Source organism: Lepidochelys olivacea (assembly GCF_965140295.1).
Source record: "Lepidochelys olivacea isolate rLepOli2 genome assembly, chromosome: 8".
Lineage (NCBI taxonomy): Eukaryota > Metazoa > Chordata > Testudines > Cheloniidae > Lepidochelys > Lepidochelys olivacea.
Genome location: NC_140418.1, coordinates 38,929,658 through 38,956,765, shown reverse-complemented (window position 1 = coordinate 38,956,765; position 27,108 = coordinate 38,929,658). Strand labels below are relative to the sequence as shown.

The 27,108-nt window shown below is 44.9% G+C and overlaps 1 protein-coding gene across 1 annotated transcript in view; it reads left to right on the top strand.

Moving 5' to 3' along the window:
- Nucleotides 1–7,819: 7,819 nt before the first annotated feature.
- Nucleotides 7,820–27,108, top strand: part of DIAPH1 (diaphanous related formin 1) — a 164,014-nt gene continuing 144,725 nt past the window's right edge. Inside the window, exon 1 of the mRNA XM_084636395.1 lies at nt 7,820–8,004. Coding sequence (XP_084492521.1) covers nt 7,900–8,004 — 105 coding nt within the window. The 5' untranslated portion in view covers nt 7,820–7,899. The remainder of the gene's footprint in view (nt 8,005–27,108) is intronic.

Here is a 27,108-nt window from a genome sequence, read left to right as displayed (position 1 = left end):
GAAGTGACTTACAGCTTGCATTAGTCCCTTGCAATACTGAAGGAGCGCACTGTGAGTCAAGTTCAAATCTGGAATGGGAGTAATGGTAGTCATAGCTCTCATAGGGCGTCCCATAACAATTTCAAAGGGACTTAATTTATGCCTTTGGGATGGAGTGGATTTCAAGTCCATAAGGGCTAATGGTAAGGCTACTGGCCAGCTTAATCCTGCAGAGTCACAAATTTTAGCAAGCTTATTCTTAAGTACACCATTTTGTCTTTCAACTGCACCTGCACTCTGTGAGTGGTAGGGACAGTGCAACAGGTGTTTGATATGCAATATACGGTCCAGGTGTTGAACAAGTTGTCCAGTAAAATGTGTACCCTGATCACTGGACAGAGTAGCAGGAATTCCCTTGGCAGGTATAATATGATTTAATGAACATTTGGCAACAGACAGTGAGTCAGCCTTGCGACAAGGAAAGGCTTCAATCCAACCAGAGAATAAACATACCATAACCAATATAAATTCATATTGTTGACACTTAGGCATTTGTACAAAATCAAGTTGCCAATGCAAGAATGGTGCTTGAGGCAGGCCCCGGAACCTCTGGGCCACTTTTACAGGTTTACCAATATTATGGCTTTGGCAAATGGTACAGGCTGCACAGTGGCGGGCTGCAAAAGAGCTAAAATGGGGGGGCCCCACCATCCTGTCTTAGTTATAGCAGAGACCATCCCCTCCTTTCCGACATGCAAAACACTGTGTAGCAGGGTGGCCAGAGACGGGTAGAGTGAAAAGGGAGCTACAAAGGCGCCAGTAGGCGAGCGCCAAAAAGAATCGGGATGTAGAGAGCAACCTTGGGCAACCCAGGATTCTTTCTCGGTTTCTGGGGCAGAGTCTTGGAGCGGGGTGAGGTCAGTGAGGGACAAGGAGGGTAAGAGGAGAGCGGAGAGCAAGGGAATCAGACATTTTGACTAGGCGTGCTGCAGCAGCCACAGCACGCAGGCAGGGGGGTAAGCCTTGGGCAACAGCGTCTAAAGTGGCAGAGAAATAAGCCACTGGGCAGTTCTTTTCTCTGTGCATCTGAGTGAGAACTTCAAGTGCACACCTAGATTGTTCATGGCAGAAAAGGGTAAAAGGCTTAGAATAGTCAGGCAGCCCTAAGGCAGGGGCAGAAGCCATACCCTGTTTGAGGGAAACAAAGGCAGAATTGGCCTCAGGGGGCCATGGCATGGGGTCAGGCACAGAGAATCAAGTGAGTTCCTGGAGAGGTTTTGCAAGGGAGGCATATTGGGGAATCCATTGTCTGCAAAATCCAGCCATGCCTAAAAACTTCCGGACCTGGCGTGGGGAGCGGGGTCGGAGAAAGCTAATGATAGCTTGGTCGCGGGTGGGAGAAAGTGCACGGGAACCCTGGGAGAGGAGAAAGCCAAGGTATGTGACAGAAGCTTGACAGAGTTGTAGTTTAGAGCAAGAAGCTTTGTGATCCTTATTTGCTAGGGCAGTAAGGAGCACTAAAGAGTCAGTTTCAGAGGCAGACAATGAAGGGGAACAGAGGAGTAGATCATCTACATATTGGACTAGTGTGGACCTGGACGGGAAAACAAGGTCAGCAAGGTCTTGGGCTAATGCTTGGGAAAAATATGACAGGCTTTCAATATACCCCTGGGGCAGTGAGGTCCATGTGTACTGTTGTCCCTTGTAAGAAAAGGCAAACAGGAACTGGGAGTCAGGGTGAACCGGGACAGAAAAGAAAGCAGAGCACAAATCAACAACAGTAAAATGAGTTGCATCTGGTGGGATAGAAACCAGAATCTTTGAGAGGGGCAAGTTGTGATTCTGTCCATCTATGATTTGCCTCTTCCCACCACTGCATGAAACAATCAACCTCTTCTTGCAGTGGGGGAGGTTTAGGTTGGATATTAGGAAAAACTTTTTCACTAGGAGGGTGGTGAAACACTGGAATGCGTTACTTAGGAAGGTGGTGGAATCTCCTTCCTTAGACATTTTTAAGGTCAGGCTTGCCAAAGCCCTGGCTGGGATAATTTAGTTGGGGATTGGTCCTGCTTTGAGCAGGGGGTTGGACTAGATGACCTCCTGAGGTCCCTTCCAACCCTGATATTCTATGATTCTATGATCCTTTTGCCAATTTAGTTTTAGGTTGGCCGAGTTTGTCTTTTAAGACGTCTACTTGGTCTTTGTCCCAAGATCCTAACAGTGGCCACTGAATTTTGGGATTCTCCTGAGTTAGCCTAGACCATTTTTCCAGAAATTTACAGGAGTCCGGACTCTTCCTAAAATACATAAAATGAGTCGGCGTTCCTTTAGGGAACTGTCCCGACTTAAACATCTGGTTACCCATACAGGAGGACTTTACACACCAATCACACAAGAAGGAAAGTCGGGTTCGTCAGAGCGATGCCCGGTGCAACACACAAAAGGAGCCCACAGGCTACTGCCTCAATTGCCCTTGCTTTCACACCAAGCGTTTTACCCAAGGCGTGGTGTGGCTCCGGTGGTGCAGATTTCACTCATTCAGACCATGGGGACAGGAACCCTTTGGTCAGCCAATCCCCGGATGGAGACGGCGCCCAGACTCAAACACACCACAGGGAGAACGGATAGACACAGAGACAAGACAGTCCTCAGTCCCGACAAAACACAGAAATAATTACCTGACCAGATTCCTGATGTCAGATCCTGGGATCCCTACCAGAACAGAGTGGGAACCAACATGTTCGATGGCGTAGACTTCACTGTGGTCATGCACCCTTCCATTCTGGCGGAGGACCGCTCGGGCCAAATGCCCAAGTGCCAGCTTGCCACAGCTGTCCTAAGAACAGTCAGGAGTCACACAGCCCCAGTGAAGAAGGTTGCCATCTCAGTGGAACCTCCGAATTGTCGAAGTCAGATTCAGCACTCACATAATTTGTCAGACCACTCTGTTTATTAGCAAAGCGCTTTGCCAATGCACCCAGATATGTGAGCCCCTCTCTGAGCCTCAAGCTAACTTATTTATTCAGCTAAGCCAAAGCCAATTTAACATAAGAGACAAAAGGAAGCAGAAACTGACAAATATACATACATATCTTATTTGCATACTAACGTTTACCAATCTCCTAGCTCAGTAGGAGCTTGAAGTTAATTAATTTGAGGACCCATTGTCTCACACTCCTTAATGTTTCTCTTCCTGACAACTATATTTCAACAAACCCTTCAAGTAGCATTTCTTTAATTAATTATAATTTCAATATAATTCATTCTACTTTCACACAAGCAAAGTAAATTACTGTGGTTGGGATTCCTTAATTGATGCTTGAAGAAGCAATGCTGCCAGACAGAGTAGCCAAAACTCTGCCCCGTGGCCTTGAGTAGGACTGTGAACCAGAGGGGTCTCAAGGCAACTAAGGCCTTGCTTCAAGGGAATCCGAGACAGACCAGAGGGCTGAGAAGAACAGACCAGGAGAGAAGACGCTGTCTGTAAAATTGGTAACCACCTTCTCTGTTTGCCAAGCAGGAACTGCGTGAGGCTAGCGCAGGGCCTGTTTGTGTATGTTTGTGAAAGAGAGACTTGCTAAGAGGAATGTGTAGCTCTTAATGTCTAACATAGGAGTTATGTACTTAATATAACCCTTTACCGCTTGTGTAATTCCTTCTCAATAAACTGCTGTGTATTGCAGATAATTACTGTGGACCTTTTTCACTGGTATGACAGTAATCTGCTCCACCGGGAGCCAGTAAAGATCCATTTCAGGGGTAGTAGCACTGTTGTCAACAAGTTGTAGCAAAAAAATAATGGAAGCACTTTACTTTTGATCATCTCAAACACTTTTTTTCATATATATTAAACTCCAATCATACATTCAGTGTCAATGTTGAAGTTACAGTCCAGTGATCTCTGGCTCCCCTGTTTAAAAATCAAGCGCTCCTGGGAATATGTACACTTCAGAATTAACTTAATAGTAGGGACTTTTCTTTTTGTTCCACACAGACTTGTTTATATTGGGGCCTACCAAAACGGGCACATATTAATTCACAAGGACACTGCTTCCTTAGAGACCCATTAAAAGCAAAATGTCTGATATTACAACACTGGAAATGCCTTACGCTTCCCAAGATAGGCATAAAAATGATCCCTGTAGACTAAAATACACAGCAGGGCTCAAAACAGTAGCATATAAAAGAAGGGAAGAGTTCCACAAATGTGATGACATTTGGTCTTTATTTTTAGAGTGATCTGACAAGTCTTTCCAGGAAGGTGATGTGTATGGGCAGATCTCTGGATGGGTCTGATGAAATACTTATAGACTGAGGATAGTGTTGTATAATGACAATTTCCTGGCTCTGCATGGCATTTCTTCTCATTGGTACGCTGTTCTGAGTGCCATCTTTCCCTCACTTCCTATAGCTCATTTCTATTTTCTCTCTGCTTTGGCCCTTTTTCTTTGAGATTTCTTACATCATAAAGCAGTGAACAAATCATAGAAGATCAGGGTTGGAAGGGACCTCAGGAGGTCATCTAGTCCAACCCCCTGCTCAAAGCAGGACCAATCCCCAACAAAATCATCCCAGCCAGGGCTTTGTCAAGCCTGACCTTAAAAACTTCTAAGGAAGGAGATTCCACCACCTCCCTAGGTAACCCATTCCAGTGTTTCACCATCCTCCTAGTGAAAAAGTTTTTCCTAATATCCAACCTAAACCTCCCCCACTGCAACTTGTGACCATTACTCCTCATTCTGTCATCCACCACCACTGAGAACAGTCTAGATCCATCCTCTTTGGAACCCCCTTTCAGGTACTTGAAAGCAGCTATCAAATCCCCCCTCATTCTTCTCTTCCACAGACTAAACAATCCCAGTTCCCTCAGCCTCTCCTCATAAGTCACGTGTTCCAGTCCCCTAATCATTTTTGTTGCAATCTGCTGGACGCTTTCCAATTTTTCCACATCTTTCTTGTAGTGTATGTAAAATATCAGTGTATGAGATTATGAATATGGCTCTGTTGTGTTTATCTTTTGTATTCTTATTTCATTGTTTTCCTTCATACAATAATAAATAATCAGAATAGGTTAGATAACATGATTAACATTGTAAAGGAGTGGACAAATTCTAGGAATGTTTCCACTTCAAAGCATAAGAATGCCTGGTGGAAGGTTTCCTGGATTGCAGCAGAACCTGTTCAGCCTCTTCGTAGAAAAGAAAAGGCTCAGCAGCTAGCAGCCCTCTCCTGCTGAATTTTTCTGACCATCCTAAGTAGAAAGAGGGAAGGATGGAAATGCACAGAGCCTATTGGCAACTTCTGGACTGTGCACCCAGGCTCTGCACCTTCATTCCAGTACCTTGAATGTTGTTTGTTGGTAAAGAAACACCAAGTTTGTACTAATTTGTAAGATACTAAAAGCTATATGTGCAGACATCACTGAACGCTGCCCTTGAAAGGAGGGTGCTGTGTACTATGGTACCCTAGTAATCCATAAAAGTTTAAACTTTGTAAGGGCCCTGTCAAGGTTCCTCCCCCACTCTGAACTCTAGGGTACAGATGTGGGGACCTGCATGAAAAACCTCCTAAGCTTATCTTTACAGCTTAGGTCAAAACTTCCCCAAGGTACAAAATATTCCACCCGTTGTCCTTGGACTGGCCGCTACCACCACCAAACTAATACTGGTTACTGGGGAAGAGCTGTTTGGACGCGTCCTTCCCCCCAAAATACTTCCCAAAACCTTACACCCCACTTCCTGGACAAGGTTTGGTAAAAAGCCTCACCAATTTGCCTAGGTGACTACAGACCCAGACCCTTGGATCTTAAGAACAATGAACAATCCTCCCAACACTTGCACCCCCCCTTTCCTGGGAAATGTTGGAATAAAAGCCTCACCAATTTGCATAGGTGACCACAGACCCAAACCCTTGGATCTGAGAATAATGAAAAAGCATTCAGTTTTTTACAAGAAGACTTTTAATAAAAAATAGAAGTAAATAGAAATAAAGAAATCCCCCCTGTAAAATCAGGATGGTAGATATCTAACAGGGTAATTAGATTCAAAAACATAGAGAACCCCTCTAGGCAAAACCTTAAGTTACAAAAAAGATACACAGACAGAAATAGTTATTCTATTCAGCACAATTCTTTTCTCAGCCATTTAAAGAAATCATAATCTAACACATACCTAGCTAGATTACTTACTAAAAGTTCTAAGACTCCATTCCTGGTCTATCCCCGGTAAAGACCAGCATATAGACAGACACAGACCCTTTGTTTCTCTCCCTCCTCCCAGCTTTTGAAAGTATCTTGTCTCCTCATTGGTCATTTTGGTCAGGTGCCAGCGAGGTTACCTTTAGCTTCTTAACCCTTTACAGGTGAGAGGAGCTTTCCCCTGGCCAGGAGGGATTTCAAAGGGGTTTACCCTTCCCTTTATATTTATGACAGGCCCTTTCTTTTGTTTCGCTGCTGTTAAAATGCCAGTAGTAAGAACAGTGACTGGATGAGAGAGAGATGAATCTGATACCTGGTTGTTTTTCTTCTCTGAGTAATTGGAGACTTGCAAGAATGATTTATACCTTCATTTCAGTGATAACTTGTTTTTATGTTCTATGAATGGGTTTATGGGGGAAGTTAGTTAATATACACTTACACAGTGTTGTTTTCTAATGTTGAAGATAAGCTGTTTTTCAGTCTTGGAATCATTGTCAGGGTGGTTTCCTTAGGGAAAAAAGGGAAGGGGAGCTGAGCCCTCAGTCTGGTGTCTTCCTTGATTTTTCATAATTGTAGTGGCAAGAAATGCATTTCAGCAACCTTAATGCTGTTTAAATTAAATTCCTTGAGAACTTCCTTGACATTTTTTAAAAAGAAAATCTCAAAAGTGGTTGGGTGGGTAGTGCTGAGTGGGGGAAATCGCTGCCCAAGTTCTGGGAAATCTTCAGCAGTGGGACTCTTTGTCCCCCTAACAGTTATATGGATTCATCAGCCCAGAAATCTGGGCAGCTTGCCCAGGCCCTGGCTCTGAAAGATGAAGTTATAACTCGGTCAAGTTAGTCTGTACACTGGGCGGTTAGCCCTTCCCCTTAGGATACAGGTGGCAGACCTTGCACTGTGGGGAGTGGGCCCCTGAAAATAACAGATGAGAAGCAGATCTGCTGGCCAGCAATGAAGGAGATAACCCAATAGGAGATAACCTTTTTGGTTTCATATCTGGTTGGGCTTCCTGGTTTTGGAGCACACAGCCATGGATATTTTGATTCACTTACTATGGGCTAGTCACTGATTCATTATCAGGTTGGTTTGGGTTTTCATCCCATAAAACTTAGTCTCTAAAAAGCCTTCAAATCAGAAAATTGCATGGGAACTTTCCTGGGGATGCGGAGCAGGTACACTTGGGCCCCTCCTGGGTTTGGTAGTTCTTACACAGGCACTGCTTCTCCAGTCTGGTCCAATCTAACTGAAGGCAGCGATGGGGCACCGCAGAGCTCTGTACCCTCTTGCTCCAGCAGCCAGCTGTGCCCCAGCAGCAGGTGTGGCGGGGCAGTGCCTTCAGCAGACACGACATCTGCCACCAGCGCTGCAGCAACACGCCAGAGGAGCGCCGCTGACTGCTCCCTCCCTCGGGAACAGATGGGCGGGGCAGGTTCCTCCAGCGAGGCCGGTCTCGGAGCCGAGAGCTGCGCCGCCCGCTCTAGCCGGCAGGTGACGCTGTTTCGGGTGTTGTCGCGGGCAGAGGGAAGGGAAGTGGCGTTTCTCGGAGCTTGTAGCCGCTGCCCCAGGAGGCCGGAAGCGGAAGTTTCGCCTCATGAATATTCCGCTCCCTATTGTGTATGCTAATTAGATGTTGCATGCGGAATGAGGCGGGCGGGGCCGGACGCGGCAGCGGTGCGGGGCGGTTGGGCAGCGCGGGCTCCGGGGCCTGAGGAGCCGGCGGCGCCATGGAGGGCGGTGGAGGTTCGGGGCGCAGTGGCCGGGACAAGAAGAAGGGGAAGGGCCCGGAGGAGGCTGCGGGGTCCGGGGACCCCGGCAAGTCCAAGAAATTCGTGAGTAGGGGGGCACACACACCCCGTGCGGGCACGCGCCGCCCCCGCGCGCGGCCCCGCCATGCTGCGCCGGCTCCCCGGCCCTCACCTGCGCTGCGCGTGTACCTGGCGCACCTGCTCGCGGCGCGGGCGGCTAGCCCCAAAGCTGGGATTGCCATAGCGGAGTAAAGGTCCCGCAGCCTGTTAGCAGCCGCCTCGTGCGAGCTTAGCCAGAGCAGGCAGCGTCTTCCTGTCCCTGGCTGGCGCTTAGCCGGAGCCCTGCAGCCTGTGGATCGCGGGCCCGGGGCAGGATCTGCTCGCCCTTACCAAACCATCGTGTGCCCGCTACCGTGGGGAGCTGGCAAACCCATGGCTGCCCTCCTTCCGGGTAGAGAGTTAGCCTTGGGGCACGGCCAGTGGCGGGCGCAACGGGGGGGTTAACAAGAGGTGTCCTCTTTTCCTGGGATGGGGTGGCTTATTCAACCTTGCTCCCCTCCCTGGACAGAAATTTCCTAACATCTCGTCCTACTGCCTTCAGTCTCCTTCCCATGAATTGCAGCCAGTGTTGAGTTTCCAGTGACCTCAGTCAGCTCTCTCGCTTTCCAGTTCATTTCACTCCACCCTTGTAGTTTATCTAGCTCTGGTGTGTTCCTCTGATTTGTGAGAGTATGTTATTCTGTAGAATTGGAGGCAGAGCTGCCTGTGGGACTGTAATAGTTTCTTCCCATCCTGGCCTACTTGACACATTTTGGATAACCACATGTTACTGTATGCTGAAATAAATTGGTTTGAATTTGTTTTGATTTTGGAGGAGTGGAGTTGAGCAAAACACTGTGTTTCTTCCAGGGATATTGTGCTTTACTATTTCCCTGCTGAAAACTCAGTTTCCAATTTCTTAGGTCTGAGGAAAATCTGTCATTGGTGGGGAAACTCTGACAGTGGGCCGAACTGATCTGGATTTTGTATAGTAAAGCATGCAATCTGTTTGACCTTTTTGCTTTATTGTGAAATGTCATCTGCCCAGGCTTGACCAGTGGGACAGCAGCATCCTGTGTGACCACGTGGAAAAGCTTCTCTTACAGTAGGCAAGCTACGTAGATCCAGCAAAATTTTAATTGAAGTTCATTTCTATTAGGGAAGGGGTGTCTGTGTGTAAAATCAAAATGTTGTCTGAACCCCTCCAAATTTGGGCTGGGGAGAAAATTCCAACTGTTTTTTTTAGACTTTGTCTTTACTACCAAAAAAAAAAAAAAGAGTGTGCTCTTGAGTTAGTGAACTAGAGTTAAGAATGCACATTTTTTTGGTAGTGGTAGTGAAGACAAGAACTTAGTGGAAGGCATTAGGTAACTGCTCTATTAGCAGCGTGCTATATCAGGTTGCTTGGATCTTCCTGGGTCCCTTTCCTGTTCATGGCATGTAAGTAACTCCACAAGGAATCTCAGTTTAAATTAGGTTTTTATTACAGGCCCTTTGGAGCCCTGTGTGCTGCAGACTAAGGTCTCTTACTGGTGATTGTTTTTGTCCAGTTATGAGGTGCTGCTAATCCGTTCAGTAGTACATACCTTTCTCTGCTGTAGGCAGGTTCTGATGGCAAATCCCAAGAGAGATGTGGATTAGCAGAAGGAGCTCTTGGGAAAAGAGATCATTGGGGCTGCTGTTAATCCCATGGCTCCTGAAATCCTGTGTGCTTGCAAGAAGCAGAGTATCCCCAAAGGGTGAGAGTTGGAGAGAAGGGAGGACAGGGTGATGTTTGATGTGCAGTGCCTATAGATTTCATACCATGCTTAAGGCATTGCATGTACTGGGGCCTTTATTGAGAGGTGGATATCTAATGTTTAGGGGTTTTGGAAAGTGCCAGCGTGTTGGATGCAGGCTTCTTCCTTCCCTAGCATGCTGTATTTCTTATATTTGGAATGAAACTAATTTCCATTTAAAGAACCATGGTGGGAGTGTCCAGTACTGATCACAGAGGAGTTGCCATTATTGCTGAAACATTCTGTATTATCATCTGCAGGTAAATTTAGATATGAGTAGGGCTTCATGGTGCACTTGCCAAACTGCAATAGACAGTGGAATTGTGATGAATGCACTCCTGCTTGGCAGTACACATTTTGCTCTCTAACCGCATAAACGAAATGAGAGGGAAACACCGATCACAGAAGTGCTCTTTGCTATGAAAAAGGGGGAAGCAAAGTGCCAGTATGCTTTCAGGCTGACGGTGGAAAGGAGTGTAGGGCAGTGGTTTTCAAACTGTGAGTTGTGGAATGTAAGGCACTAGGTCGCAGCGGCTCTCATCAGCACTGCTGACTGAGCCGTTAAAAGTCCTGTCGGTGGTGCTGCCTGGCTAAGGCAGGCTAGTCCCTACCTGTTCTGACACTGTGCTGCACCCCGGAAGTGACCAGCAGCAGGTCTGGCTCCTAGGCCGCTTGTGGGGGGTGGAGAGGGAGGGGCATGGGGCTGCATGCACTGTCCCGAGCACTGGCTCCACACTCACATAGGCCAGGAACCGGCCAATGGGAGCTGGGGCGGCAGGTGGTGCCTGTGGGTGAGAGCCGTGTGGAACCGCTTGTGTGCCTCCATCTAGGAGCTGGACCTGCTGCTGGCTGCTTCTGGGGCACAGCATGGTCCGCGGTGCCAGGACAGGCTGGAAGCCTGCCTTAGCACAACCACTGACCGGGAGCCGCCCAAGGTGAGCCCAAGCCCCTGTCACAGCCCTGAGCTCCCCCAAACCTGGAGCCCCTTCCTGCACCCCAAGCCCCTCATCCCCGGCCCCACCCTGCAGCCTTCACCCCCGCACCCCAACCCACTGTTGCAGCCCTGAGCCCCTCCCACACCCCAAACCCCTCATTCCCAGTTCCGTTGGGTGGTGGGCACGAACAATTTTCTTAAAGTGGGTTACCAGAAAAAAAGTTTGAAAACCACTGGTGTAGGGCAATACCCTCACCTCACCTCACCTCTGGAGTGCTTCTGGGTCCTTTGCTGTTTGCTTGCCACTAAGCAAATGCTGTCCTTTTACCCTGTTGGGTGGCCCTCAGTTTTGTCAGTGGGTTTAATTCTTTGTGGTTAGGTGTCAAGTGAGTTTGTGGTGTGGGTATGAGCTAGGATTGTGATATCAGAGAAAAGATGATATCACAGACCCTCGTCTGTAGTAGGTATTGGCTGCTGCTGGATGCAATGAAGTCGTATTAGATGGGTTAGAGGTTTGTTCTGGCATAGCAGATTCTGTCTGTAGAAGGATGAAGCCAAGTTGGGGGTGATTCAGACAAGAGCAACCAGAATGAATAAGGGGCTAGAGGGGCTGACTTGAGGAAAAATTAGGAGCCTGTAGTTCAGCTTGGCCAAGTGACAACAAGGTGGGGGAACGGTCTACAAGATTATGAAGGGTGTAAGAAGAAAGTATGAACTGTGGTTTGGTATGGAGAGAATACAAAGAACACAGCTCAAAAATGCATACAAAACCAAACTCCCTCCCCTTGCTAACACAACTTGAGATATTTAAACTGGAAAACCTTTTAAAATCTAATTAATTTTTCATTTATGTATATTGAAATATGTAAAATCTCCTTTTTAGGAATTAAAACAAAAACCCAGCTCTCTCCCTTTTTAAGAAAAGACAAAAGAAGGCTGAATATCAGGAAACATTTGTGAATGATAAGATCTTCTAGTCTGTGAAATAGTCTCTTAAGGGGAATATTGTGAAACCCCCATTGCTGGGGGCCAGGTACATTGGGACTAAGTATCAGAGTGGTAGCCGTGTTAGTCTGTATCCACAAAAACAAAGAGGAGTCTGGTGGCACCTTAAAGATTAACAGATTTATTTGGGCATAAGCTTTCATGGGTAAAAAACCCACTTCTTCAGAGGTTTGACTCCATGCATCTGAAGAAGTGGGTTTTTTACCCATGAAAGTTCATGCCCAAATAAATCTGTTAATCTTTATGGTGCCACCGGACTCCTCATTGTTTACACTGGGACTGTTGCCCAGGAGAAAATAGAGTAGGGAACAGTTCTGAACTGGCCTTTGAAGAAAGATGGGTGTTGGTTGGAAGCACAAATAGACTTAAATGCTCTAATAGCTTTTTTGCTTTTTATGATTAGGGGATCTCCTCACCTTACCTACAGATCTAGGATAATTGTGTGTCAGGAGAACTGGATTACTTCTTTCAATCTCTATGTTGCGGCCAGCAAGATCCCCTGTCTCTGGGAGTTGATGATGCCGCAGCTCAGAGTGGAGTGAGCAGATAGAAATACTAGCTAGTCTATAAAGCAGATTGCTAGGCCACTGTTAGTTTCGTCCTACATTATTATCGTCCTAAAGTAATTTTATTAGCCATAAAAGCAGGCTTTTTAGAGTGCTTTGGAATCAGCAAAACTCAACATCTGTGCCATAGTAATGCTCAGATCTGTGGCATGTAATCGTTTTTGCTGAAACTTCCAAGTAAAAAAGCAAGCAAACAAAAAGAAACACATTTTTGTTGAATTTTTCAAATGAAAAAGAATGAAACAGCCACTACAATATTCCTTTTGTTCATTTTGGTATTACAATTGCTAAAAATCTCGAATTTGGAACGTGTTTGAATTTAATGATGCCTTCAGATTTACAGTGTGTTGCATAATTTTTCACTGACTGTCTTTAACAGCAGGGAAGAGGAAGAGTTGGAGGTGCAGGCAATTGGGACTGTTGACACACAAAGGGCAGGAGACCATTTGCTTTTGATACTCAAGAGGTAGCTGAAAAGTTTTGCTGCTTGGAAGAGGGTGCATCTCCTGTTTCCCTCCCTCTTCTCCGCAGTGGTAGTGGTAACTTAACATTTTTGTCAAGGGCTTGAGCTCCTACTTTCCAGCTCCATCAGTTCTAGTCAGGAACCGGCTGCTGCCTCAACTCCCTCCCTCCTGCTAACACTGAACTCATATTATCTGGACACTTCTGCTATTGTGACTCAGCAGTAACATAGTTAAATTATCCACTTACATTGTCACTACTTTTGAGTTGTGACCCCATTGACTTGTTTTCTGACTGCTCTTTCAGCATCAACTTTGGTAGTTTCTCAACTTCCCTTCTTCTCACTTGATGTTCAATGGGGCTCTGCCTTTGGGCCCTTCCTAGTCTTTCTCGACAACTTGTCCTGGAGTAACCACATCTACATGGAAGTATCTTTGTATACTGATAACTCACAAATCTCTCTCTTCAAAACTTACCCGTCTCCCACGGCTTAGTTTTGCACGTGTATTTGATAGTATTTCAGAGAGACAATCGTGGCTGTCTGGATGCCAGCTCAGCGTAAATATGGCCCAAACTGACTGCCCATATTTTTCTTTGCAAACCTTCTCTGCTTCTGCCACCATCAAACTTCTTGCTCCTTGGCCTCCCCTGTGACTTCTCCCTCTTCTGTTTCCCACCCATCGAGGCTGTTACCAAGTCTTCCTCCTCAACATCCAAATTCTAACCTTTCTTTCCTGTCTCAGTGACTAAAATACTTATCTATTCCCTAGTCATCTCCAAAATTCTTTACTGCAGCCTTCTCCTTGTTGGCTTCATGGGTTCCTCTGTTGCTCCATTCTATCCAAAGTGCAGCTGCTATAATTATCTTCTTTGTCCATTGATCAAAAGAAATGTAGGGGGTCAGACATGAGAAGTTCAGTTTACACTAAGAAACTGAATCATAGTTGGAAGTTGACTGTTCCTGAAAAAGGCTTAACTGCTAGCGTAGAGCAGATGATAAATTCTCCTCATGAAGTCCCTTCACTGATTTCCCCCCTTGCCTATCCTATTACTTTTGCTCACTTTCAAAAACACTTTCTTGTCATTTTTGCCTTGGCCTACATCTCAGTTCTTGTTTCTTGTTGTTACCCACTTCACTTGGCCAATGATACCTGTTTCACTCTCCCCTTTATTTCTTTCTCCCATTTCTTTCATCATTCCTTCTTTTATAATGGGGTCCTAATTGGTGTCTGCTATAGACCACCAAATTGCACTAGGAAATGGGATGACTGCTTCCTTATGCACCTATCTACAATATGTAGGGGAAAAAAGCTGCATGATCATGGGGGGCTTCATTTTGAGTGGCATGCTGGAGGTCTCATGCTACCAGTACTAAAACATCCTTAGAATTTCTAAACATAATAGAGGACAATTTCATAATTCAAAAAGTGTTGCAGCCAGCACAGGGAATTCTATATTAGACTTTCTCCTAACAGATAAAGAGGAACTGACCATTAATTTTTAATTCTGTGATATCTTAGATACAAATGATCATGACTTGATCACGTTTATAATGTGCAAGCAAACTAAAGTCCAGACCAGTAATATATATACTTGATGCTTCAATACGGTCAGTTTCACAAGCTAAAACAATTATGAACCAAATTAGTAACATTCAGTGCATAGGATGGATGGGGTTTAGTGAATGAGAAGCTATTCAGCATTTTATTTTCTCCTCATTGAACAATGTGTGGCTCGAGGTCTTATTTACTGTACGCTGTTCAAACTGTGTTCTGAATACAAAATTATTAATTCCTCACTGGCTTTTCTATGACATGTATCACTGTAGTATCTGAGTGATTCATAAACATTAATTAATCTCCGCAGCACATGTGATATTATTCCCATTTTATGGATGGGGACATAAGTCACAGATTAAGGTCAAAAGTGTCTGCTGATTTTGGTATGCAGTTTGAGACACCTAGAACCTGATAGTTCCCATTGACTTCAGTTGTGTAAGTGCTCAGCTCTTTTGCAAATCAGAACCACAGTCTCTTGTTGGGTACTCAGAAAATGAGGAACACATACTTAATGATCATTTGTGAAAAGTTTGGTGTGACTTGCCCAGCATCACATAGGAACTCTATGTATACAGTGCTGTAGTCATGTTGGTCCCACCAACAGAAGTTCTCTCTCACCATCAGAAGTTGGTCCAATAAAATATCTTACTTACTTTCTGTCTCTAATAGGAATTCTATGGCAGAGGCAGAATCCGATTATTCAGAGCAGGTTCATCTTGTGCACTGAATAAAGCAGGGTAGAAAATAGCATGAAATTAAAGACTATATTGTATACACACAAGGGAGCTGAATTAAGATTGCACAGACAACCTTAATGTTCATTAGACATAGTTTTTGTGTGTAATTTCCTTTTAAAAATAGCAAACTGAAAAAACAGATTCCATCATGTGGCATCATATTGACACCCACATGGGTCATCAACAGGGTTGGAACCTTTAGATCCACTACACATGCCTCTGCCACTTGCTCTAATGGAGTAACTGATGGCATTGGTACATTGTTCTCCTCTGTGTGGACCAAAGAGGCATGAGAGACATCCTTTCCTAGTAGGTTTCAGAGATAATTGCTGACAGCAGAGGAGTGGTGAGACTCAGGAATCTTGAGTTGCATTCCAGGCTCTGGAAGGGCATAGCTCTAATGGGCACAGACTCTTCTATCCATTTTCCCAAGCTTGACCACTTCTGCCCTGTCTCCTCAAATCTGCTCCTGTTCCAGTCCTGATTCGTCCCCACCCTTGGCTCCTCCTCTGAGTCCCATTCTCCTTCCTTACCCAGTCAGTTCTAGTGTTCGCTGCTCTGGTTTCACATGCCAGTCTTTTTGCCCAGCCAATCCCAGTTTCCCACTTCTGACTCCTTGTGTGATCTGTCTCTCCCTGCTTTCCTAGCCTCCAGTCATTCTCCTTTTCGCCTCCAGCTTCCATTTCTAGTCTCCTTAACTAGCTAATGTCAGCCTCCCCTCCTCATAGTTCAAGGAATCACATATAGTTGGGGTTTTCAAACTTGGGGTCGGGACCCCTCGGGGGTCGTGAGGTTATTACAGGGGGGGTCACGAGCTGCCAACCTTCACCCCAACCCCGCTTTGCCTCCAGCATTTATAATGTTGTTAAATATATTAAAAAGTGTTTTTAATTTAAAGGGCGGGGGGGGGGGGTTGCATTCAAAGGCTTGCTATGTGAAAGGGGTCACCAGTAAAAAAAAGTTTGAGAACCACTGACATATAGGGTTGTTAGAACTTCTCAAAGAAGAGGTTGCAAGAATTTTTTTTAACATTGCAAAACCAGGTATTTTTCTCTAGACTCGTTTTCAGAAACGGCTGAACCATCTTGGCTGAAACGTTCAGAAAAATTCAGCCTAAGGCAGACACTTGGCATGGAAATCTTCAGGCCAAACTGTTAAAGTTTGGCAAAGTTATGAGCAGCTGAAAACAGGATCTTATAATGAAGGTGTTATGCAACCTTAAAAATAGGCAGTACTGCACATCAAAATATTTATATTTTAAATTTGCAATAACACTTTTCCATCTCTGGACTTCAACTCCCAAAAATTCATGCTTCAGGGAGCTGTGCTGAGAACAGTGGGATACATACCTCAGGTGAACCCACAGAGTGCAATGACATCATAAGGACTGGAGAAAGGGTGTGGCCCAGAAAATAGTTTACACAGTGAAGGAAGGCTGGCTAGTGTGGCTATGCAGAAATACAAATTGTTCAGTTATAGAAACACTTCAGTTTGAAACAGGCCACTAGAGTACAGAATGTAGACCAGACAGATTGCCTACGCAGTGGACGTACTGTGAGACAGTCAGGGGAGGATAATTTGCACACACAGGCTATAATGCCAATACTAGCCACCTACTATGGTATTACACTGATGGAGATTGGCGTAGCCAGCCCTGCTTGAAGTAAGTCTACTTCAAATGTTAGTATGATTGTTTTCTTTGTGCTGTAGGGAAAATCTTGTGTTGCTGCTTGGTTGTGTTGAAGCATATAGCAGAAGTTGCAAATGGTAGTTAGCGCACCAAAATACACTAGTGTAGAGGGAGCCTATAGAAAGTTTCTCCATGGACAGGATGATTACCTTCTCTATATAGTAAAACCACCTTAGGCAGGGCCTTAAGCTTTTTTTTATTTATTTATTTATTTATTTATTTATTTTAAAAGTATCTAGTCCTCACTGCTGGCTATTTTAGCAGAAACATCCAGCTAATGTGGCTATTCTGTATTCCCAAAGCCGCATCTGTACCTAATGCCAAAACTTGACAATTATACATTGTTGTAAAATCTGCAGCACATTGAAAACTGAAAATGTGGGGACAGTACAATAAATATAATTAATTGTCAAAATAAATAACATGGCCTCTACTGAATTAATTGTGTATTATTCATTTTCATACTTAGTTTAATTACAACTTCAAATTCTCTTGTAAATGAAGTTGTTTTGGAATTTTCACTCCATTGCGCCAGAGTGCAGAATCCAGGGACCTTGCTGTAATGTTTGTCTAGTTCATCCTGGAGTAAACAAAGTCTTGATTATAGGGCTGTGGTTAGCTTACACCTAGCTAAACACTTTCATCCTTTAGGCATCTAACGTCTTGGAAGTCGTAGTGGGGGGAGAGAGTCTGTTTTGCAAGTGCTGATCTTCTAAGCAGGACTAAAGTCTTAGGTCTTCACTGGGGGGGAAAGGTGTGTTCTCAACTCAAGTTAAAACCCTAGTCAAGAAAAGGCAGTTAGCAGGTCGAGTTAATGACTAGGCTTTCCCATCGTCTTTAACTTGGCCTGCTAATTTAGGTGAAAACTACAAACTGTCTTGGCTTCCCTAGTTTTTAGCTAACTTGATTAGGGGTATGGAACAACAAAATGATTAGAGGTATGGAACAGCTTCCATATGAGGAAAGATTAGTAAGACTGGGACTTTTCATCTTGGAAAAGAGACGACTAAAGGAGGATTTGATAGAGATCTATAAAATCATGACGGTGTGGAGAAAGTAAATAAGGAAGTGTTATTTACTTCACGTAACACAAGAACTAATGGTCACCAAATTAAATTAATAGGCAGCAGGTTTAAAACAAACAAAAGGAAGTATTTCTTCATAAAACGCACAGTCAACCTGTGGAACTCTTTGTCAGAGGATGTTGTGAAGGCCAAGACTATAACAGGGTTCAAGAAAGAACTGATAAGTTCCTGGAGGATAAGTCCATCGATGGCTAGTAGTCAGGATGGGCAGGGATGGTGTCCCTAGCCTCTGTTTGCCAGAAGCTGTGAATCGGTGACAGAGGATGGATCACTTGATGATGATTGCCTGTTCTGTTCATTTCCTCTGAAGCACCTGGCTGTGGCCACTGTCAGAAGACAGGATACTGGACTAGATGGACCTTTGGTCTGACCCAGTATGGCTGTTATGTTCTGTGCCAACCAACTCAGGCTCATGGGGCTCAAGCTGTGGGACTGTTTCATTGCCGTGTAGATTTCTGGGTTCAGGCTGAAGCCCGGGCTCTAGGCCCCCACCCTGCAGAGCCCTAGATCCCGGCTGCACCCTGAGCCCAGAAGTCTACACATCAATGAAACAGCCCTGCAGCCTGAGTCAGTGAGCCTGAGTTGGCTAGCATGGGACAGCCGTGGGTGTCTAGTTCCTCTGTAGACATATGCGTAAAGTCCTATATTTATCCCCAGGTGGAATGCTGGTAGTGCAGACTTCCCCATATTGCTTTCCCAATACGCTTTAAGTGAAGGGACCACTCATGGAGGTCTGGCAAGGATGTAAATCTCCCTGGGCCATTCAGCTTGGTGTATTTTTTGCAGACTACCAATCTGGTAGCCAGATAATACCAACTGTGGTGGTGGTGGTATAGTGTTGTAGATATCTGGGGGTAGTTCCATCAGGAATAAGATTGAGACACATTTCACACAGGCCACTCAACATGCATCAGGAAACATAGGCTTTCGTTCAAATCCAAACCAAAGTCAGTAGTGACCTAGTGATTTAGAGGTGAAAAGCTTTTTTCTTTTACCAGTGGCAGTGAACCATCCTGTTCCTCTGTAGCATTCTTGAAGATGCCTAGTTGGCTTCAGTGTCTGGAGAATCTGTATTAATGTAATAACTGCTGGCCTTTATAAGTGGGTTGCCATCAGGCTGTGAGAATGCTGTTCCATGTAGACTCCACTAATATGATAGAAGCTGCTGCTTTCTGTTTGCTAAGCTGCATGAGGTGGATGTTGGCGTTTAACTTTGTTGGAGACTTGCTGCATCGCTATGGTTTCTTCCGTTAGTTGTAGGCCTGTGAGTGACGTTTGTTTCCTGTGCTTGAAACCACAAGAAGTGGTGCCTGTCTTAGTCAGATATGCTATATTTGAAGTGAGCAGCAGCTGTTTTACTCCTCCTAGGCTGGGTGCCTTTATTAGTTACATTGTGAAAACTTTACCAGACACCTATGAACCAGATGTAGATAGGAAAAGCAAGGGTGTGTGTGTGTTGGGGTGTTTGGGGGCCACTGAGGTCTAGGTGAGAAGCCCAAATTCCTCCCTGTTCCCAATTGCTGTGACCTGGGGTTTTCTTTATGGGGAAATTTACTGGCATAATTGTACCACTATGGTTATACCGGTTAAACTACCACTATAGTTATACATGGGGACACCCTTATTCCAGAATGGGTGTGGGTGTGGTTATACTGCTATGTCTGTAGAGATATAATCTTAAATTTCCTCATGTTGGCAAGCCCTGTGTGTGTGATTTCTACCAAGGTGCTGACCATGGGACCAGGTAACAGGGCTCTACTTTTTTATATTTATTAGCATCTGGCTAATGTGTCTGATATATATTTTTCTGAAGCTTCTCCCCATTCTAGCTACAGTGTAGAGCCTTCTGTCTTTCCTGCTCCAGAGCTTCTTGACTGCTTTAAAGGAAGTGGAAGGGTCTTTCTCTACTGCTTTTTTCAAGCTTCCTGACTGCTGTATTATAGGGAGGGGAAGAAGCCTACACTACTGTATACCTCCCCAACCTCCATTCTGGGTGGTTCTTTCCTGTGAATAGCTTTAGTATCCATAGGACTGGAAGGGACATTGAGAGGTCATCTAGTCCAGTACCCTGCACTCATGGCAGAACTCAATATTCTCTAGACCAGGGGTCGGCAACCTTTCAGAAGTTGTGTGCCAAGTCTTCATTTTTTCACTGTAATTTAAGGTTCCGCGTGCCAGTAATACATTTTTAACGTTTTTAGAAGGTCTGTAATACATAACTAAACTATTGTTGTATGTAAAGTAAATAAGGTTTTTAAAATGTTTAAGAAACTTCATTTAAAATTAAATTAAAATGCAGATCTTATCAGTTTAGTGTGATCCTTGCCCTTGCTTTTCCTTGCTGAGTTTTCCAATGTCTGGCACGTATTTGGATAGTTTAAGCTGCACACAGGCTTCTGAATGATCAGTTGTAAACCGGCTCCGAGAGGGACAGAGGACAGTTTTCATGTGTGAAATACCTGTTCACACAGGTATGTGGATCCAAATGCTGAAAGCATTGCAAACACAAATTTCTTCAAACAGTTAAATTTCACTGGCAGGGACATTGAGCAGATCAGACTAGAGGCCCTGTGATCTCTCTCAGTAGCTTCAAGTGCCCTCCGCAGATCTCCAAACTTTGATGCCCTCAATTCTGAGCTTTTTAACTGAATGAGCTACATTTCGAAATCTTCAACACCCATCCACTGAAATACAGACAAATCCAAGTCGCTTTTGTTGAACTTTTCAGGTTTAATTGGAAAAGAAAGCATTGGGCCAAATCACTGGAAATCTTGAAATCTGTCAGAGAATTGATTCCAGTTCTTTCATGTACATTCCAATCTCATCGACACTGACAGTGCAAAGTGTCGATAGCTCTTCTATGTGTTGGAAGTAGCAGAAAGTTGAAGTTCAAACGGTTCAACAAATGATGTCAGTTAGAAACATGAGCTTACACAGCCATTTGTCACCATCCAGTTCGAGGTAGTTTTGTCTTTTTTCCAACAAAATGGCCTTGATTGCGTCAAAACAGTTTACAAAGCACACCAAAACTTTGCAACGACTTAGCCACCTAACGTTGCTGTGAAGTGAAATGAACAGACATCTAACTTTGATTTCTTAGGAGCTGACATTTTGTCAAATGTACCCCTCAACTTACAGTGGGGGAAAAATCGCGACAGATGGCACACACAACGTCAAACGCAATATACGTGATAGTGATGTAAGCAGCAAATCAGGATTTAAAAATGTCTCAGTACAGTGGGGCTGGAACAATTTTTTAAGGTGGGGGCGCTGAGCTGCCTCCTCTTGCCCCTGTCTGCACTCCTCACTGCCCCAGCCTGGAGCCAGTGGGTCACAGCTGGGGGGTGGTTGCAGAGCCCTGGGCCGGTGGCTGGGACCCCAGGATGGCAGCAGAGCACCTGGGACCAGTGATCAGGACCCGGGGCTGGTAGCAGGCTGAGCAGGGGCCGGTGGACGGGACCCCGGGTGGCAGGGGGTGGTGGTAGGACCCCAGGCCGGCAGCAGAGCCCCCAGGACTGGTGGCCGTGACCCGGGCAGTGTGAGTGCCACTCAAAATCATCTTGTGTGCCACAGGTTGCTGACCCCGATCTAGACCATTTCTGAGAGGTGTTTGTCTAGCCTGCTCTTAAAAATCTCCAATGATGGAGATTCCACAAGTTCCCTAGGCAATTTATTCCAGTGCTTAACCACCTTGACAATTAAGAAGTTTTTCCTAATGTCCAACCTAAACCTCCCTTTCTGTAATCTAAGCCCATTGCTTCTTGTCCTATCCTCAGAGGTTAAGAAAAACAATTTTTCTCCTTCCTCCTTGTAACAATCTTTTACATCCTTGAAAACAGTTATCATGTCCCCTCTGTCTTCTCTTTTCCAGACTGAACACACCCAGTTTTTTCAGTCTTCCCTCATAGGTCATGTTCTCTAGACCTTTAATCATTTTTGTCACTATTCTCTGGGCTCTCTCCAGTTTGTCCACATTTTTCCAGAAATGTGGCACCCAGAACTGGACACAATACTTCAGTTGAGGCCTAATCAATGCAGAGTAGAGTGGCAGAATTACTTCTCGTGTCTTACTTACAACACTCCTGCTAATACATCCCGGAATGAGGTTTGCTTTTTTTGCAACAGCCTTAGACTGTTGACTCATATTTAGCTTGTGGTCCACTATGACCCCCAGATCCCTTTCCACAGTACTCCTTCCTAGGCAGTCATTTCCCATTTTGTATGTGTGCAGCTAATTGTTCGTTCCTAAATAGAGTACTTTGGATTTGTCCTTATTGAATTTCATCCTGTTTACTTCAGACCATTTCTCCAGTTTGTCCAGATCATTTTGAATTATAATCCTATTGTCCAAAATAATTGTAATCCCTTCCAGCTTGGTATAGTCCGCAAACTTTGTAAGTGTACTCTGTGCTATTGTCTAAATCATTGATTGAATATATTGAACAGAACCGGACCTGGAACTGATCCCTGCGGGACCCCATTTGTTCTGTCCTTCCAGCATGACTGTGAACCACTGATAACTACTCTCTGGGAACAGTTTTCCAACCAGTTTTGCAACCACCTTATAGTAGTTCCATCTAGGTTGCATTTCCCTAGTTTGTTTATGAGACTGTCATGTGAGACAGTATCAAAAGCTTTGCTCAAGTCAAGTTATACCACCTCTACCGTATCCCCCCCTATCAACAAGGCTTGTTACCCTGTCAGAGAAAGCTATCAGGTTGGTTTGACCTGATTTGTTCTTGACAAATCCATGCTGTTACTTATCACCTTATTATCTTTTAGATGTTTGCAAATTGATTGCTTAATTATTTGGTCCATTATCTTTCTGTATACAGAAGTTAAGCTGACTGGTCTGTAATTCCCTGGGTGCTCCTTATTTCCCTTTTTATATATGGGCACTATATTTGCCCTTTTCCAGACTTCTGGAATCTCTCCAGTCTTCCATGACTTTTCAAAGATAATCGCTAATGACTCAGATATCTCCTCAGTCAGCTCCTTGAGTATTCTAGGATGCATTTCATCAGGCCCTGGTGACTTGAAGACATCTAATTTGTCTAAGTAAGTTTTAACTTGTTCTTTCTCTGTTTTAGCCTCTTCTGATCCTACCTCATTTCCACTAGTATTCACATGTTAGACGTCCAGTCACCACCAACCTTCTTGGTGAAAACTGAAACAAAGAAGTCATTAAGCACCTCTGCCATTTCCACATTATCTGTTATCTTCCCCCCCCCCATTGAGTAATGGGCCTACCCTGTCTTTGGTCTTCCTCTTGCTTCTAATATATCTGTAGAATGTTTTTTTGTTACCCTTTGTCTCTAACCATCTTTGCTGCAGCTCAGACTTTTCTAGAGTAGCAGCATAAAATTGACAGGATTCACAACTGCCTATGGGTTTTTGAATAGTAGTGGTGAAATTGACAAGAGTCTTGTTAATTTTGCTCTTTTTCTTGCCCAAACTCTGAGTAGCAGCGGAGGCATTGGACCGGTCTATCTTAAGGCTCAGGCAGACAGTACAGCATCCATTTACATTCATTGACTTATGAGGAGAGGCTGAGGGAACTGGGATTGTTTAGTGTGCAGAAGAGAAGAATGAGGGGGATTTGATAGCTGCTTTCAACTACCTGAGAGGTGGTTCCAGAGAGGATGGTTCTAGACTATTCTCAGTGGTAGAAGAGGACAGGACAAGGAGTAATGGTCTCAAGTTGCAGTGGGGGAGGTTTAGGTTGGATATTAGGAAAAACTTTTTCACTAGGAGGGTGGTGAAACACTGGAATGCGTTACCTAGGGAGGTGGTAGAATCTCCTTCCTTAGAAGTTTTTAAGGTCAGGCTTGACAAAGCCCTGGCTGGGATGATTTAATTGGGGATTGGTCCTGCTTTGAGCAGGGGGTTGGACTGGATGACCTCCTGAGGTCCCTTCCAACCCTGATATTCTATGATTCATTTCATATTTCAAGGTTTTCTTAACCATCAGGATTAGAAACTTAATTAAAAAAGAAGCTTAAATTCTGCCGTAATTGATGTCTTAGATGTTTGCAGTCACCGAGGAAAAAATCCTGTTCTCCATTTACTGGTGAGTTAGTAGATTTTAGAAGCTTACACAGTAGCTTTGATTTATCATTTATTCTTTCTGCTTCCAAATGCTGTTTCTTCCTGCTTCCCCTCATCCCCTCTGTAACCTATGTTTTCCTTCAACCCCTGTCCCACCCAGTGCTGTAGAGTAACTGCACCTCAGTTTGTGTGCACTGCTCCTTTATTGGAACTTCTCTTAAACACATAGTGGCTGCTTTGTCAATGACATATGCAGGTTCCCTTGGCATAGAGCTCGGTGAGGTTTAGTGCTTCTTTCTTTGTGTGCCAAGTTTGAGTAGGGAAGGGGTAAATTGGAAGAAAAAATCCTGGGGCCAGACATGCTTTAATAAAGATGACAGGAGAGAAAAGTAGGGAAAAATTCCTCTTCTGAGCTACCCATAGGAAACGGCCTCTCAGTTTAGTAGTTTTGCGGCTTGTTTTCAAATGTAGCTATTCATCAGAACTTTCGCATTAAGCAAATCAGCACCATAATTTTTTGACTAGTCAAGGTTTGGGGAAGTAGACAGCCTGTATCTAGGTCTGTTGGCAATGGCAGTAATCATCTGGCTGCCTGTAGCTTGGCTGTTGGTGATTGGGTTGGAAGAGTTAGCAGGGTGTGGAAGAGCTTGGAGACTGATGAGGAGAAGGGGTCAGGGAAGGAAGGAGCTCCTCTGAAATAGTCCTGTTCTACAGCAGGCTTTCAGTGTGCTTGCATTAATTGTTACTTGCTGACTTATTTCCACTCCCCTGTGTACTTCTCTTTCTCCTCCCGCCCCTTAACGTATAGTCATGGGAGTTGGGTGCACTTCCTTCCTGCTCTGGGGTTGACACTTGTGTACAGAAACAGGGGCAGGTCCCCAGCTGCAGGAATTTCCTGTGTCACAGATTCAGGGTGTGTCACCACCTGATTTCCATTTGTCAGGAAGGGCAGAACCAGCTGCACACAGCTCAATATGGGAGGGGAGTTTTACCATGTTGCTATAGAAACAAGTAAATAGCATTCCTTGGTCACTAGGACAGTTTTTTGTTTTGTTTTTTCCAGAAAACCAGACCAACACCTCTGTCTGAAAAGTCCTTCAGGGATGAAGGTAGAAATTAGAGCAGCCCCTTAGCTCAGGCCGTGGAGAGAGTCCTCTCTCCTCTGTGCCGCGCCCTCCCCCTCAGCCTCCCCCCCCCATTAGTGGAATGGGAGGTAACTCCAATATCTTGGACTTGTGAATGTGTACCTGTGCTGACTCAGACTTCCTTTGTTAGAACATAAGAACCACTATTCTGGGTCAGACTGATGGTCTAGCCCACTGTCCTGCTTTCCAACGGTGGTCAATGCCAGGTGCTTCAGAGGAAATGAACAGAACAGGCAATCATCAAGTTATCCATCCCCTGTCGTCCACTCCGAGCTTCTGCAAACAGAGGCTAGGGCCATCCAGAGCAAGGGGTTGCATCCCTCACTATCTTGGCTTCTAGCCATTTGGACCGATACTCCATGAACTTACCTAATTCTTTTTTGAACCTCCTTATAGTTTTGGCCTCCGCAGTGTCCCCTGGCAATGAGTTCCACAGCTTAACTGCATTGTGTGAAGAAGTACTTCCTTTTGTTTGTTTTAAATGTGCTGCCTATTAATTTCCATGAGTGTTGTGTTATGTGAAGGGGAAAATAACACTTCCTTATTCACTTTCTCCACACCATTCATGATTTTATAGATCTCTATCATATCTTCTCTTAGTTGTCCCTTTTCCAAAATGGAAAGTCCAGTCTTTTTAATCTCTCCTCATACAGAAGCTGTTCCATGCCCTTAATCATTTTTGTTGCCCTTCTCTATACCTTTTCCAATTTTAACGTATCTCTTTTGAGATGGAGTGACCATAACTGCATGCAATATTCAAGATGTGGGTGCACCATGGATTTATATAGTGGCATTATGATATTTTCTATCTTCTTATCTATCCCTTTCCTAATGGTTCTTAACGGGTGTTTGGTTTTCTGGAAAAAAAACAACACTGTCCCAGTGACCAAGGAATGCTGTTTACTTGTTTCTATAGGAACATGGTAAAGTTCTGCTTCATATTGTGCTTGTGAGCACCAGGTACTGCCCTTCCTGACACTTGGGACATACAGTTATCATCAGTGTCTAACACAGTAGACCTCTGGTATCTAGGCATTACCACAACACAAATAATCAAGTGAGTGAGTCTCTGGAATCCTGCTGCCTGTTGTTGCAGAAAGTGGTCATTTTTCGTCAGGTGCTTGTCCATAGATATATTTCATTCTTGGTAGTACATGTGTGTCCCATGTGCAGAAGATCAGAATCTTTTGGCCAGCCCTGTCTGTTGGGGCTGTGCCTGTGCCATTTATATCCTCATGCCCTCACCCAAGGTCATAAAGGGCAGAGCAGGGCCAACCCTAACCTCAGTTCCTTCTTACCATCCATGGCTATGAGACAGAACTGTGACCAGTGTCGCTCCTTTTGCGCACTTGCAATCTTAACTATATACAATCAATTGTTTTTTTAACTAGTTAGTTAGGATAGTTGGGTTTTATAGGCTTCTGTTCCAGATCGTTTAGCTGGTAGCAGGCTTCAGCCCTTATGGCTGAGCAAAAATCTCCAGGGAGATAAATTGCAGGAGTTTCCTGTGTCATAGCTCCAGGGTGTGTCATCACTCGATTTCCACTCAGCAGCATGATTGTTGATTTCTACCTAAACCAGATGAAATACTTACCAGTATTCTTCCCGGAGCCCCACTCAAACCCAGGGGAGATAAGATTCCACCATTGGGGTAGATGTAGAACCCTCTAATTTTTCCATGGCTAGAGCTAGGTCGTTCAGAGTCTCACCTACATTTTTTGTCACCTTTGCAGAGAGAATGTTGAGACCAGGCAGAGGTGAAAATAAGCCGGTCCGGTCTGGTACAGCGTACTGGCAAGAGCCGCTACACTGCCGACCATACCGGCTTCCCCAGGCTGGCAATTTAAAGGGCCTGGGGCTCCCAGCAGCAGCCGGAACCCTGGATCCTTTAAATTGATGCCAGAGCCCCACTGCCAGAGCTCCGGGGTAGTGGCAGCAGCTGGGAGCCCCTGGGGCTCCGTCGGCAATTTAAAGGGCCCGGGACTCCGCTGCGGTAGCGGCGGCTGGAGACCAGGCCCTTTAAATCACCGCCCAAGCCCCGCTGCCGGAGCCCTGGGGTAGCAGTGGCTTGGGGCTCTGGCGACAATTTAAAGGGGTAGCAGTGGTGGCCAGGAGCCCCGAGCCCCGTGGCTCCTGTCCG